Source organism: Bradysia coprophila, unplaced genomic scaffold (genome assembly GCF_014529535.1).
Source record: "Bradysia coprophila strain Holo2 unplaced genomic scaffold, BU_Bcop_v1 contig_232, whole genome shotgun sequence".
NCBI classification, from domain to species: domain Eukaryota; kingdom Metazoa; phylum Arthropoda; class Insecta; order Diptera; family Sciaridae; genus Bradysia; species Bradysia coprophila.
In genome coordinates, this window is record NW_023503493.1 from 5524140 (window position 1) to 5539735 (window position 15596).

At 35.9% G+C, this 15596-nt stretch overlaps 1 protein-coding gene across 2 annotated transcripts in view; it reads right to left on the reverse strand.

Annotated features, from left to right (window-relative positions):
- The window catches only part of LOC119076040 (hemicentin-2), a 151397-nt gene extending 139572 nt beyond the window's left edge, over positions 1-11825 (reverse strand). For both annotated transcript variants that reach the window (XM_037182664.1, XM_037182663.1), the window contains exons 1-2: positions 11153-11825; positions 1464-2179 (exon numbers count right to left, since the gene is read on the reverse strand). In XM_037182664.1, the coding sequence (XP_037038559.1) occupies positions 1464-1518 (55 nt within the window). In that variant the 5' untranslated portion in view covers positions 1519-2179; positions 11153-11825. The remainder of the gene's footprint in view (positions 1-1463; positions 2180-11152) is intronic.
- Between the last annotated feature and the right edge of the window lie 3771 nt (positions 11826-15596).

The window sequence follows — 15596 nt, forward strand, 5'->3', positions numbered from 1 at the left end:
ACCTTCCGATTCCCCTGTCGGGGTGTTGCACTGGAAGACTGGGTCAAGCGTAAACACGTAGAACGCTGGGAGGCGTATAATGGGGTCGTTCACACGAAATGCTTCTTCCCTAAGCCTAACGAAAAATGGGCCAAAGATTTGCTCAAAATGGATCGTAATCGCATTAGAAGAGTAGTAGGAGCGATTACGGGACATTGCGGGCTGAATCGGTACATGAATAAGTTGAGGCTTTCGGACACTCCGAGATGTTCCTAGAAGAAGAAACGGGTGCACACTTGATATGTGATTGCCCCAAATTTCTTCAACTAAGACGCAGGATGCTCGGAGACTACGAGGTGGTTCTTTGGAAATTGCTGCAATAGGACCTGACATCTTAGACAGATTCTTATCGTCAACAGGAAGCCTGCCATGATTTACATGATGACCGGGAGTGGAAACAAAGGATCAACAGATCTGTGTTTCGAGATCTTAACTGATCGTCCCAAACTGATAAATCAATCACCACAGGACTACACTATTTCGCATAAGCATTAATAATGGGAATTTGTGAGAGGTCAGCGACATCTGTACAACGTTTTTTTTTTCATTTTTTTTTCTACAATTTGAATTTGAAAACAATGTACAGCTTGTTAGTCATTGTACACCAACTGATGAGTAAGAAGCTGTTGCTAATTCTGCATATGAAATTGATTTGCTGAATGGCAATTTCCAAACACAATCTCATCAAATATTTACAAACTAACGACATTCTGAACTACATCATTGGTACAAAAGGAAAAAATTTGTCAGAATTTTCAGGAAGTTTCAGCATTTCTTTGAACAGACTTCCACGGTTATCTGAGACAGGCCCTCATCGACACATCAAATTATTATTATTATTTGCTGGGGTGACCTGTGGCACTCGCTGCGCTCTGACAACAACAACACCATCGAAATGCAATTTCCAACTTTTTTCCCTCGTTGAACATATTGCTTCGAACTCTTGAATCAATTCAGATCAAATGAAGTAATAGATGTGACAGTAGAACTTCTGATATTCTGATATTCATGAACACAGGAAATATTTCCGATGTCTACGCAATCACACAACGCATGCAATCGTACACGCAAACTTTAAGGCCTTTTGACGTTGGAGTTTGAGGCAGTGCTATGATAATGGGGAAATTGAGGTGTTTTCGATGTGTTAAAAATAAACAAAAGACGAATTGGAGAACCAAAAAACTTTACTGTTGGGATATAGGTACGCACATGGTCAACAAACAAATGCGTTCGGATAGGAAAACTCTTGTAATCTTAGGACTTATCTTAAGTATTGTGTTATTGTTGTTGTCGTTATAATACTTTGTTGTCTGTAGGGCTTTGACAAAAAAGTATAAAAAAACCTCTCACTTCGGAGCAACGAATTTAAATAAAATATTCCAACAATGTCAAATGTTACACAAATAAAATGAAAATTATCATACCTTTAATAGTGGTAAAGATGACGATCCAGACGATAAATCCTTTAAGCTGCGACATTTTCGTCGGTTGGGGTTTGGGTTCTTTTTTTTCTTCGTCTTTTTCTTTCGTCTTCGTACAAATATATATATCCAAAACTGCGTGTTAAACCACGCTCGTTCGACCCTATAATTTGTGGCCCGTTATCACTTCAATTCCCGTGTTTGCTTCGCAACATACACAATACTTTTTAGCATGCAGTGTTGTTCTTTCTTACGGCGTTGCTGAAACATTTATCAAGATTTTCGAAACATATTTCTCGCACATTCCAACACTATTTTAGCAACAGCAGCGCTTGGAACATTACTTAAACTTTTTTTTTATTATATATATCGTCTCAACGTAGTATATTTTGTGACGTATCTTACACCAACCGCATAAAACACATGTACACACCGAAAATAAATGTGGCACTTTTCGATGCTCACTATATCATATTTTGGTGTAATTTAAGCTTATTCGTAACATAAATTAATTGAAGCACTTTATGAACGATGTGTACTACACAACACACTCGTACTACAGTATATAACACCCAGCATTATAATACAACATTCAAAACATTGAAAGCTAATGTTTTTATAGGTTACAATAATCCACAGCGATTTTTCACAAAGGAAAACTGGTTTTTATGTTAGATATATATCCATCCACCGAAAAAGGGGTAAAACACACACTCTCTCTGTATAACAATGTAAAAACAGAAATGGAAATAAATAACATGGGAAAAACCTCTTCAAAATAGATTAGAGAGCTTAGATTTTCGATCAGCAAAAATCTAAACATCTGTTTCGATTTAAAAGCTCAATGGGATATATAGACATTGTACGTATCAGGGCCATTATTTGCCATGAAGCGTTACCCGTTCCAGCCCTCTCCCCCCTTCTCTATTACTATAATATAAAACTATTAACTCATCCCATATACGGCGGCATAGTCTCATTCAATGTGTATATACGGTTATTGTGTGCGAACGGATATTTACACGCACGTTTTCACGCATTTCAGACTATTTCCTGACGAATTTCTATTATTTTTTTTCGGAGGGAAAATCGAAACTTTTATTTTTCTTTCGGGGGTATAAGAAGTCAAAGAAAGGAAATACACGACGAAAGTGGTTCAGTTGAATGATTTTCAATTTTTATTTATTTATTTTTGTTACACATTTTTTTGTGTGTATGTTGGCTGGTTGTTGTTCAATGAATGAGAGAGGAACAAATGGTTTGGAAGGTGATGTAGAAATAATAAATTTTCATACACACGAGCAGGAAGGAAAGCGAATGCAATAAATTGTTGAGCTGTACAAATCGAATGGGATTCGGTTATTTGTTGCTCTGTTTTTCGCATAAAAAATACATATCCAGAGAACAGCTTCAGAACCGACAAAAATTTACAACTAGATCCCACGTCATGGGTGGGTCAGGAACCTTGAGTGACAAAGTCATCGAAAGATATTGAAAAACATTTTGTTATGTTAACTGAAAGACTCCATACTCTAAATTACACGGCTCTAAAGAGAATTATAAAGAAGAGGTCGATGCATGTGACGCTTGAGACATTAGAGCTATGATCGGAAAGTTAATTCGTGGTGCTTATCTTACCTCAAAATTTACAGAGGCTCGAGTGACTATTTAATATAAGAAGTGATAATAAAGAATTTATTTAAAAAAAAAGTGCAGCTCCGAAGTTAAGTCATTAAGAGTCATATCGCCAAGACTTCAGGTGATTGGGGAACAAGCCGACTCCGATTTGAATGAGTGATAGCTCGTTGGATTCGTCTTTCAATTCTAGGAAACACGTATCTTTCACTTTTTCTAAAAAAAAAATTTACTTTCTGTGAAAAGCACTCAAAAGTGATCACATGTCAGAGAGTACCGAAAACAGTTTTTCGGCATTAGCTCAAGAAAAAATTATTTTAAATTGTTGTAATGTTGTACGATTGTCGGCCTTGGAAAGACCTACATATAGAGTATACGCACTGCTTGGTGCTAGTTGATCCACGAGACTTAAACTCAAGTGGGAGCAAACGGTTTGCCAAACTCCTGTCACGTAGCAAATATTGGTCCAATTGAAAAACTAACTACTGTTCCGGAGTCCTGAGGTCATTTGCTATACGCTAACACTTTATTTGACTAAAATCCTCCGAGAAAAATTTGATAATTTTTCTCTTGATATTACTAACATTGGATCTGATATATTCGTGACATATCGAAGCGTTTTTCTATTGATAAGGTAAAAGAATAGTAGACGATAAAGAATGACTGCCATAGTACCGTTCCAGATGCTGTTCCAGCTGTAGAGCCCTCAGAAAGAAGAAAAAAATCTGCATTTTGGCACCAACTTTTTTTCTAACACTTCTGTGGGCTTGCAGCCCAAAAGTACTGGGCTCATTTATGTGTGGAACGATAGTGGGTGAGGCCAGCTACAACACCTCATACTTAGTTCCGTGGAACAACGAAGCTGCAGAGAAGCAGTACTCTCCGAACATTCACTATATTTTAAGTCATAGCTCTCGTGGATCAACTAGCACCAAGCAGTGCGTATACTCTATCTGTAGGTCTTTCCAAGGCCGACAATCGTACAACATTACAACAATTTAAAATAATTTTTTCTTGAGCTAATGCCGAAAAACTGTTTTCGGTACTCTCTGACATGTGATCACTTTTGAACACTTTTCACAGAAAACAATTTTTTTTAGAAAAAGTGAAAGATACGTGTTTCCTAGAATTGAAAGACGAATCCAACGAGCTATCACTCATTAAAATCGGAGTCGGCTTGTTCTAATTAATTTGGAACTCGTGTGAATGTCGGCCCTCACTTCGCTCTGGTACGCAATCACACTCATGTGGATGTCTTACTTTATTTGACACTTTCAGAAATAGCTATCACACATTTTGTCCGACATTTCTTATTTCCCATTACTTCTACCAAAACTTCTTGCATGAACAGCAGTTAGGGAAACGTTTATTAATGACGTCCGCTATTTTCAGTGTTGCCGTCAGATTTAAATGATGAATAACTCGATGTATTTCTTACATGACAAATGCGAGTCCGATCCTCATTTATGAGTTATTATTGACGGGTCGGCCATACATTTGTCCTCTAAAAATTGCATCCTGATCGAGTTATTGATGATTTTAATCTGACGGCAACACTGAAAGAAGTGGAAGTACAGCAACACTGAAAGAAGTGGACGTCATTTTTGAACGTTCCCTGTGTGGTTATACCCATTGAATTATTATTGCGGTGCGCCATTAAAAACGGGCAAAAACTATTTCGGAAATAAAGTCCCAGAAGATTAATTTTGCTCATTTGAGCGCTCATGAATTTGAATTTTCAATGAAGGAAAACAAAATTTGGACGACACTACCCAATTTTCCATCAAGAAAACGGACAAAAATTCTTTTTCGAAATTCTCCGAGGTTCTTAGTACCATATTGTCCATCTACGAACTTAATTTCCGGAATTTTATTCCTCGTTGACTGAAACCTTTGTGAAAATCGGTTCCCAAAATCGATCATACGGAACTTTAAGACGTATTTTCTGCCGTAAGATCCTTGACTTACCAGTTCAAGGGAATAAAACTAAAAAGCTTCGCCTCTCTCTCGGCGTGTTGTTGCTTTTTTCCCTTCAGACTCTGTGTTATTTTGAATATATATCTTTATGGGTTCATCGAGATTTTATTCCATACATCGGAATACATTATCCGTTTGGAAATGAAATTTTCATAGGTTTCATTATTCATCGCTTAAGGGGGTGGAAATTTTCTTATGTACACACACACACCTCCATATCCACATAAACACCGTGTGAATTGTGAATGGGATTTTATTGTAAACTTCGAAATTTGGATTGAGATCGGATAAAGGTGTTTTATTGCACAAACACCGACACAAACGTTGAATTATATTCCTATTTTTCTATTAACATTACAATGGGATCGACATTAGATGAATTTTTACCATCCTGAATTGGTTTTTGTTAACCTTTACGTCGGCTGCTCTGTGTATATATTCTGTGCCTTGTACAGTCTTTACGAGGAGTTTTTATTTTGTTGTTGTGTTGTGCACCAGCGCTGTAGGCAAATAAAATTTGATCTACGGCAGATAAATTCTCGACTCTTGACTTTGTCAAATAAATCGTTGAACTTGGATTTTCTCACCCTTCACCATTTGTTTTGCGACGTTTTTTTCCTCAATTCTTTTTATCGCTTTTCGAGCAATAGAAAATGTTAAATTTAAGCGAATGTTGTGTCATGAGAACTATGAACTCGACATCAATAAGTTTAATCTAACAATTCATCCAGCCGGTATCCAAGAAATCAGATTACAATAAAACATTTGGGGACGATTTCGTATCTAACAATTGAGGAATCTAAGAACAAATTAGCGAACAGATGAGAGAGCCTATGGTTGAGGCTAGGTTCGACGGACGACCCACCTTTTTCAAAAACGACCAGTCATCTGTTATCGAGTTGCCTCTTATAAATAGAAAAATGAATGTTGAAACTAATGAAGTACTAGATTTTGTATGAAAGACTGGGCGATACTTTTAACTGAAGAACTAACAGATTTGATGATTGTATGGTGATGTGAATGTCATTTAATAAAGGTGACCAGAATACTATTATAAAGTAAGATAAGAATGAAACTAACTGAGGCAATGATTGTTTGAGATTAGACTTGTAATTTTTACAAAATGTTTAGAAAATTGGTCATTAAGTTTTTAAATTTGTGCAATTTCCGATGTTGGTAACAAACAGTTGTACATTTCTCATTCAATGCCAATCTATTTTGGAATAGTGTTGGAATCGTCCCGTGCCAAACGCTTTCTGAATATTCACAGAACCTACATTGTGTTTTGGTGAATTAGTGCAGACAAATGTTTGTCAGAGGGTTAGATTCGTATAACTCTTAATTGAAATGAAAATTTTGCAAATTTCTAGCCTACATTTGGGAGGAAAAATATTCGCAAACGGAAACGCAAAATTGTGTTACTTTTAAAAGAAAAATTGGTTTGTGCGTATTAACTAAGCCACTTGGATAAGTGAAGATTACACATTTTTGCGTGCTTCAATGGTTTTACTTTTTCAAAATATGATTTTGATTTAGAGAAATCATCAAAAAACGAATATTTTTCCTCCCAAATGTAGGCTACAAAGTTGCGAAGCGATTTTTTTTATTATTTGATTGAATAAATCCTAAGAAACCATTCTGAATTAAACAATAAAGTGGCTGAAAGGTCCATATGAGTAATGCAGATTTTTAGGTTTTTTGGCTTTAGGGGGGTTCCAAAATGTTAAACAGTTACGACGAGTCTACACATGGCTAAATTGTTGCCTACTTTTCGGGGCAAAATTATTACTATTTCGATGATAGTTTTGGACTCGCAGTCTTTTTCGAAAAAGTACGACCATCGTTTGGTGTTAAATGTGTTAGTTTTCAGTAAAAATTTAAATGTTTGTAGTGATATAACCTCAGCCCGAGAAAACTCAATAATTCATGAAAATTGACACATATTTTGAGTTTTCTCGGAGTTAGGTAACATCACCACAAACATTTAAATTTTTGCTGAACACTAACACATTTGTACACCAAACGATGGTCTCGTACTTTTTCGAAAAAGACTTCGAGTCCAAAATTGTCATCAAAATAATAATAATTTTGCCCCGAAATGTAGGCAACAATTTAGCTATGTGTAGATTCGTCTTAATTTTTATAAGACGTTCAGTTAAATGATCAATCGACGATGTTCCTTTTCAATAAACACAACAAATCGAAAAACCCAACTCGGCTCAAGTTGTTCTCAAAGATATTGTTTTCAGAGATACTCAGGATCAGTTGGGAAAAATTTAGAATTCTTTGGTTTGTGTACGTTGTACGTTGTGTCTAAAAATAAAAAATTGAAACCATGCGTCCGACATAGATGATTCGAGAGTGAGAAAGATTATTGATACTTGCGACAACCCAAATAACAAAACTGCTCCTAGCATTAACATTGAAAATATTTGAAGGTTGAGGTATCAGAATAGGTTTTGCATTTCTTTCGTTAAAACACCCAACACATACAAGTGTACAAGTCTAAATATATGAATATTTGGAAGATTTCAGACGTCTCACATACGAGTGTAAATGCTGGAAACTTTTATTAAAATGTAAATAATTCGCTGCACTTACGACACCGACTAGTGGATGTATTCTTTTTGAAATTTGAGAGCGAGTTTAAAATTTTCGTGACTATAGTCGAAAATTCGTAAAAATTGTGGAAATTCGAGAAAACTGTGGAAATTTGAACTCGTGAAAACTCAGGAAAATTTCTTAAAAATTCTGCAGAATTTGTCAAAATTCAGGAAAAGTCTTGAAAACTCAGTAAAATTCGTGAAAAATCGCGATTTTTTTTAATTCGTAATAAGTTTTCAAGAGTTTTTAATAGACGACTGTCTAGGTTGCTGCATATTTCAACTTTTACAATGCGTCTTCGACCATACAATGTACCGGCGCGCGTAAAAAAAACAATTGAAACATAAAAATTCGAAAGAAAATTAGAAGTAAAAAAAGATCCAACGACAAATAATTCTTCTTTATTACAGCGCAACGAAGCTGTAAACGTAGCTATATAAAGACAAGCACCTCGTATATCACAACATTCATAAAAACGTACAAAGTAACAAAAACCAACCAACAATAACTCAGATTTTGAAAAGAAAAAAAAATCTCTTCCCCAATATTCTAAGGGTGTACGCTATGCATTAATGGCACGATAAATATTTCGATCTGAATGTGCATTTCATTCGGGTAATAAAATTCTGTAAATCTTAAATCGAACATCCTGCACATACGTACACAGATCACACACAGAAAAATGTGATCTGGGGCCTGATATATATGTAATATGGTGCCAATGTTCAATTCCAAAACTTTTTTATATTTCTATCATTTCCACCGTATACTGAGATAATGGAAGGATAATAAAAAAAAAAGTTTTCCAATAATAGTCTGGATAACACCGCATTTATCATTTTCGAAGTTGTACAAAAGTGAGAGAAGTATATCAAGGAAGGACTATGAGTATAAATACTATAGCCACTAAACTACCGATCAAATGTTTTGAGTATATGAAACGGAGCGTATTACATTGTTCGCTTACGATATTAATACGGTGATGTAGAGCTTATTAAAGTTGAAAGGAGAAAATCGAACTTATTTCTGTTAATTAAATGACTCGATTTTCGTTTCAAATTAAAGTGAATTTACTGCTACTACTAAGATCTACTCTCATTTTGAAATTGACTATGTGACGACCCTAATCCTTTGAAATCCTTTCATGAAACGCACATACAAAACCCTCTGCTTGCACATTATTTTCTATCTGATTCCCATTCGGCCTCTAATCGAACGAAAATATCTCTGGAAAATGTCCAGGTGCAACCGAAATTCCGTTAACCTTTAAATTATGTTGTTACACGGGACAGGACAACACTAAATTTATAGAGTTCAAACAGTTCGTAACTGATTGACCAATTATCCGTACGATAATATGTACGAATGCTTACAAAGGGTTCATGACCTATTCATCAAGTTACACGTTATTCAGTGCAATACAGAGGTCGGCGTTTATTTTAGAGTAATTAATGAAGGTGTACATGTGTGCTGCTACTATGTTGTAAGGCTAAATGAGGTCACTACCCGATAAAATCGAGAAAAAAACAAATTCCTTTTTGAATTAAAAACGTTTTTTTTTGTCAGCGGAAAACACTCGCGTAATAGATGTAATATAGATTCCCCGAGGCTATCAACAGTATTACGGTGGAACGGTAATGCTTAGCCATAGTAACACAGACTGTCATTATTTTTTCGTAATTTAGTAATTGTTATACACTGCCTCCGGCTCGGACTACAACAAATTTCGAAGAAAGTACCGTAATCTTAATACGAATAGAGTGCATGTCACAGCGTCGACAAAGGTTCATTTTGTATTAAATCTATGGGTCAAATGGCAGACAGGTTACGATTGTTGATCCGAGCCGTAGGTAGATGAAATTTATGATTTTGTGGAGAAAGACAGAATGTTATTCAATGAGGATGTGTTTGGAACACCATAAAAATCGTTTGTCGCCATTCCTCACCTCCTAATTAAATGCAAACGGTTTTCCTAATACTTTGAAAATGTACGAAAGGAATAAAATTGTGTTGCGATGAACAACTCGGAATGGAGACATCTGAAGAGACTGAAATGTAATCCGTCCTCTGATATAACTAGTAAATGGAGATTTGTGTGGAGACTTGAAGGTATTCCGGTTTCAAACAATGCTAGTTAAGAGTGATATCGCCAAATCTTCAGGTGATTTTTTTTAACTTTGGAAACAAGCGGTCTCCGATTTTAATGAGTGATTGGATTCGTCTTTCAATTCTAGGAAACACGTGTCTTTCACTTTTTCTTAAAAAAAATTGTTTTCTTTGAAAAGCGCTCAAAAGTGAAGACATGCCAGAGGGTACCGAAAACAGTTTTTTGGCAATAACTCAAGAAAAAATTATTTTAAATTGTTGTAATGTTGTACGATTGTCGACCTTGGACCTTGGACCTTGGACCTTGGAAAAGACAGGTGGAGTATACGCACCGCTTGGTGCTAGTTGATCCACTAGAGTTATGACTAGAAATATAGTGAATGTTCGGAGAGTCCGTCTTCTCTGCCTTCTCTGCAGTACTTTTGGGCTGCAAGCCTACAGAAGTCTTGAAAAAAAAAAGTTGGTGCCAAAATGTAGATTTTTTCCTTCTTTCTGAGGGCCCAACTGCCAGAAGAGCATCTGGAACGGTACTACGGCAATCATTTTTTATTGTCTACTATTGTCTACTCTGGGTCAACTAGCACCAAGTGGTGCGTATACTCTACCTGTAGGTCTTTTCAAGGCCGACAATCGTACAACATTACAACCATTTAAAATAATTTTTTCTTGAGTTATTGCCGAAAAACTGTTTTCGGTACCCTCTGGCATGTCTTCACTTTTGAGCGCTTTTCACAGAAAGTAAATTTTTTTTTCGAAAAAGTGAAAGATACGTGTTTCCTAGAATTGAAAGACGAATCCAACGAGCTATCACTCATTAAAATCGGAGACCGCTTGTTTCCCAATCACCTGAAGATTTGGCGATATCACTCTTACTGATAAACTGTGGTTGAAGTTTGAATATGGATTTCCAAGCATCCAAAGCAAATTACGAGGAAAATTTCTAGCTAAAAATCCGAATTCTCATTGTAAAGGTGTGCATGCTGCAGGACGAAAAAACACGAGCAATTATGCTGCGTTTTCCATTGTAATCTTTTCGGCCACGCATGTTGGGTGTAAAGGGTGTAAAGGGTATTCTAAACTAACATTGGGCTTCTGTCGCTATGAGTTAAAGTCAAATGAGCCTTTAAATCGAGTAGACAGTTACGGTAATAAACGGTTGAGAAATTCGAATAGCACTAAAAAGGTGATGAGGACAACAGCTGGACAGATTTTAGGTGTTTACCGAGTAGTCAACATTGACCGGTTAGTCGGTATTATAAATCTGACGGATCTGACGTCCTCAATCACGATTTAAAATTTTTATTGAATTTCTATTGAATCAATCAATCCGGCCTAAAATCACACCGAAATGTAATTCAAAATTCACTCACTGTATTTGTCCTATGTACTTTAACAAACGATGGTAATTCTTTCCACTCATGCACACATTGCCTTCATCTAATATCCGGGATAATAATCCCTCTCAAATTTATGACACACTTTTTTTAATATATATTTTAGCCGTGCACGAAATACACTTACATATTAAACCAATATTCCCGTAATTTAATCCATCTTTCATCCGAATAAATATTTCTCAAAAGCACACATCAACACTTCGTTCGCCCTTTCACATCAATTTCTTATTATTAAGTTTCTACGTACGTACGGCAAATATAACGATAAATATTATGAACGGCAAACGTTTCCTTTTTCAATTTTGAATTATATGAGAAAATTCACTCATTTCCCGTGCCGATTTCTCGTTTAGCCGTTTACAGTTTGTGTTCAGTTTTATGTATTTTGAAATCACTCCAAATATTTATTTATTTATTTTTTTGCACAACACCACTTCACTGCAGAATCATTATTGTCACTTTAGATCAAACGAAATTTCTGCATTTCCCATCGTAAAATATTCGATTCTCCTTTTTACCATCAAATGGAATTTCAACGATGTTCCAACAAAAACTACGTGGATTAATTTAAAGACTACCGCGATGGAAAGGATATACAATATACGCGAAAGGAGTGGCAGTTAATTCAACAAACGATGTGCTATGACTAACGTCGAATTTCAAACTGAACCGATTGAAAAATGTCATGCAAAAAATAACAACATTTCAGACGGGCGGAGAAATATAGCATTCGGAATTAGAGTGCATAAAGAGAGCAGAAAATGATATTTTTCGTAGGAGTAATATTATGTGATGGTTATATTCAGCTATTCAGCGCAGACCTCGTTGGATATGGTCATGGTTTATACTTCGGCGCAACCACATGGTCTGTAAAATGCATTGTTTGTATTACATGTTACAATTATCAGTCAAAAGCACTCAAAGAGTAAAAGTGACGCAAGTTCCTGGGCATACTTCCAAAACAACTGATATCGCTGGAGGTGACGCATTCTGAGCTTGTAGACAAAAATTGTCAAAGCAAAAATTTTACAAAAAAAGGTTTGCGTCACAAGTGGCAGATGTTGAAGAAAGTACTGTTAAGAAAATTGTTAACATAGGGAAAATACGTCCTGATGAAAGAATGTACAACTGAAAAATAGCTGAATCATCTGCCACTTTGTGACGCAAAATTTTTTTGGTAATATTTTTCTTCTAGAATTTTGTTGGCCTAATTTTTGCTTTGACAATTTTTGCGTACAAGCGCAGAATGCGTCACCTACAGCGATATCAGTTGTTTTGGAAGTATGCCCAGGAACTTCCGGTACTTTTACTCTTTGAGTGTTTTTGACTGATATCAGTTGTTTTGGAAGTTTGGTTTGATTTTCTGTTATGTCATTTGGTCGTAATTTATATCCTCTAAATGTTCCATCCGAAAACGCGAAAACCGCGAAATTTCACGAACACACTTGTTCCCAAAAAGTGTTTTCTCAACGTTTAAGAACGTTCTCTATCCGAATCTGCAATAAAAAATTGTGATCGCGAAAAAACGAAAATCGCGAAATTTCGCAAACACACTTTCTCCAAAAATGTGTTTTCTCGACGTTTCAGAAGGTACTCTATCTGAATCTGTAATAATTTGTTGAGCAATATGAAGTAATCTATCTAGCGACTTAAGCAATAACCGTTGCTCACCTTATTAATTACAAAATTACTCATGAATGAATCCTTTAAAATGCTTTTCATAAAAAAAATTTAAATTTAGGAAAATAGTTTGAGGTGAGCAGAGCTTCTGGTAAGCGAACAAATTTGTTTTACTATACACACACACACACACACACACTTAAAGGTGTTCTTATTTTGGGCTTATATGGGAACTTCGAGGAGCCCTAGCTCCCAAAAGAGGCCCGTTCCCCCCATTTTTTTTTCTGGAATATCTTAGAATGATGACTAGAATGTACTCCCAAAATTTCAAGAAATTCTAAAGAAGACTTTAGGCAAGGTAGGTTTAGTCCCAAACACACCGAGAACCACAAAGTAACGTAGGATTTTTTCATTTCGTTTAAAGTACTGTAAGAGACCAAAATGTATGGAAATAAGGCTTCTTGGAAGATTTATTGCTTGGCCAAATTTTAAGCTACAAGAACGTGTGATAGCTCGTTGAACTCGTACAGACGCCTAGTTTTTAAAGCTTATTCGGAGTCATTTGGATTTGAATTGTAGAACTTCAATATTTGCTGTATGTATGTATGTATCTGTCAAAAAACCCTCAAAGGGTGAATGTGACGCAAGTCCTTTGTCTTACTTACAAAATAACTGATATCGCTGAGGGTGACGCATTCTGCGCCTGCACGCAAAAGTTTTATCAACACAATATGAACCCAAAAAATTTTAGAAAGAAAATTTTACAAAAAAAAATTGCGTCACATAGTGGCAGATGATTCGGCTGTCTCCCGTTTAAATTTCATCTTTCAGGAGGTTACCATTTTATTATTATTTATTATTATTATTATTATTATTATTTTTACCATTTTCGTAACCGTTGTTTCCTCAACATCTGCCACTTGTATGGGACTTTGGGGAGCTCCAGCTCCCAAGATATGGGTTTTTTCCAACTTTTGAAAATTCCATTCTTATTTTTGGGCCATTATTAGCCTATAACCAAAATTTCAGGAAAATCTATAGAAACGTTTAGGAGTTCCTGGATCCTGGAACTAACTAACTAACGTAGGCGATTTCAGTTATCTGAAAATTCGAAATTTTGCTTATTTTCATACAAACATCAATATTTCGAAGTTCAATATCTCGGCCAATGTTGAAGCTGTAGTAACGTGTGATAGCTCGTTGAACTCGTATTGATGCCCAGATTCCAGTTTGGGGGTCGTTGGAGTTAAGGGGGAGAAGTAAAAAAGTTGCTGTAAATATGCTCCGCCGTCCTCAAAAAATTTTTGTTAAAACATTTTTGGTAGTGGACTTGCGTCACGCCCGCTAACTAACGTGCGGGCATGATGTAAAAAAAAATTTGACACCTTTTCTAGTAATAGGACCTGCGTCACGGGCACTATGCTAACGCGCGCCTATGATATGTCGAGTATTCTCCAGTGTTGATATACGAAAAGAGATAGAAATAGAGAAAAATGCATTCAATGTGAACCAGCCGAATTGGAGAATGTATATACATGCGAGCGGTGTATAAATCGTAACTTCACAAGGACAAAGGGGACTCGCTTATCTAAGGTATTTTGGGTAGATATTTATTTCAGGTATTTATGGCATGTGTGAGGTATCATACTCGTTAATGTGTTCGTGTTTTCAGTATTTGTAGAGTTGAATGAATCGGTCGGTGATACCAACGTATATAAACACTGATTATATACTTTGGGTGATACGGCTCGGTCGATGTGTTACCGACAACGACGACACGAAAAGCGAAACTAACGAAGTGAAATGTTTTGTGTTTACAAGACAAGTAGAACTAGTAAATACACACAAAATATTCACGCAAGTGATCATAGTCGACAGTTGCGAAATAGAATACTATTTTGTATGAAATGGTCACATGACACACTGCCAAGACTCAGTACCCTATTTAGTGTAACGCTCATGCTTGAAGTGCGTTGCTGCAACCAAAAAAATATAGAAAACCGACTAGAATTAGCACTAGGTTTTAGGTTTCAGTAAAAAATTGAAATTGTAACGGACTGATTTCCGCATTTTCACTGAGCAGCTATCTTATGCAACGAAAACGAGTTCGTTTTATATCCACCGGATAATACTGACACGTTATTTTACAGCCATTTCAAATTTCCAAAGCAACTTCATCAAAACCATCGTCGTCGATGTAGTAATCCTCGTTTGATTTCACGGATATTGGACCGTTGGACATATTGGATATGGGTTAATGAGCCATATTCGATAAATCCTTCAAATACTCGGTTTTGCAGTCTTGCGCTTGAAGAAATTCACATCGACGTTCCATTTTTGTGCGACATAATTCGTCATTCGTGTTCTGATGTTATCGACATAGATTTGAAGAATGTCTGTGCCAAAAGATACGAAATCTACTGTGAATCGAAGTCTTTTCAGCAGATTGTTGGAAAATCTTTTACTTCATTTGTTTTAACATGAATTTCTTTATTGAAATTCGTATTAAGCCATAGCTCTCATAGTTTGTTGATTAAGCCAGATGTTACGTAAAATCCGCCTTGCGTTAGACATTTCAAATCTAATTGATGGAGTTTGAAATGAATGTAATTGTAAAGGGTATTTTGTGTCCTCTATTAGCTGAATTTTGTACTAGTTTTTGTCTATTTAACCTGGTACATATTCTTCTGTTGTCGATAACGACGACAAAAACAATGACAAGCTCAGTGTAATATGGTCTTACATATAGTAAAACGCACGTTCAAAAAATTGAAGTACAAGATTTGAAATCAACAAA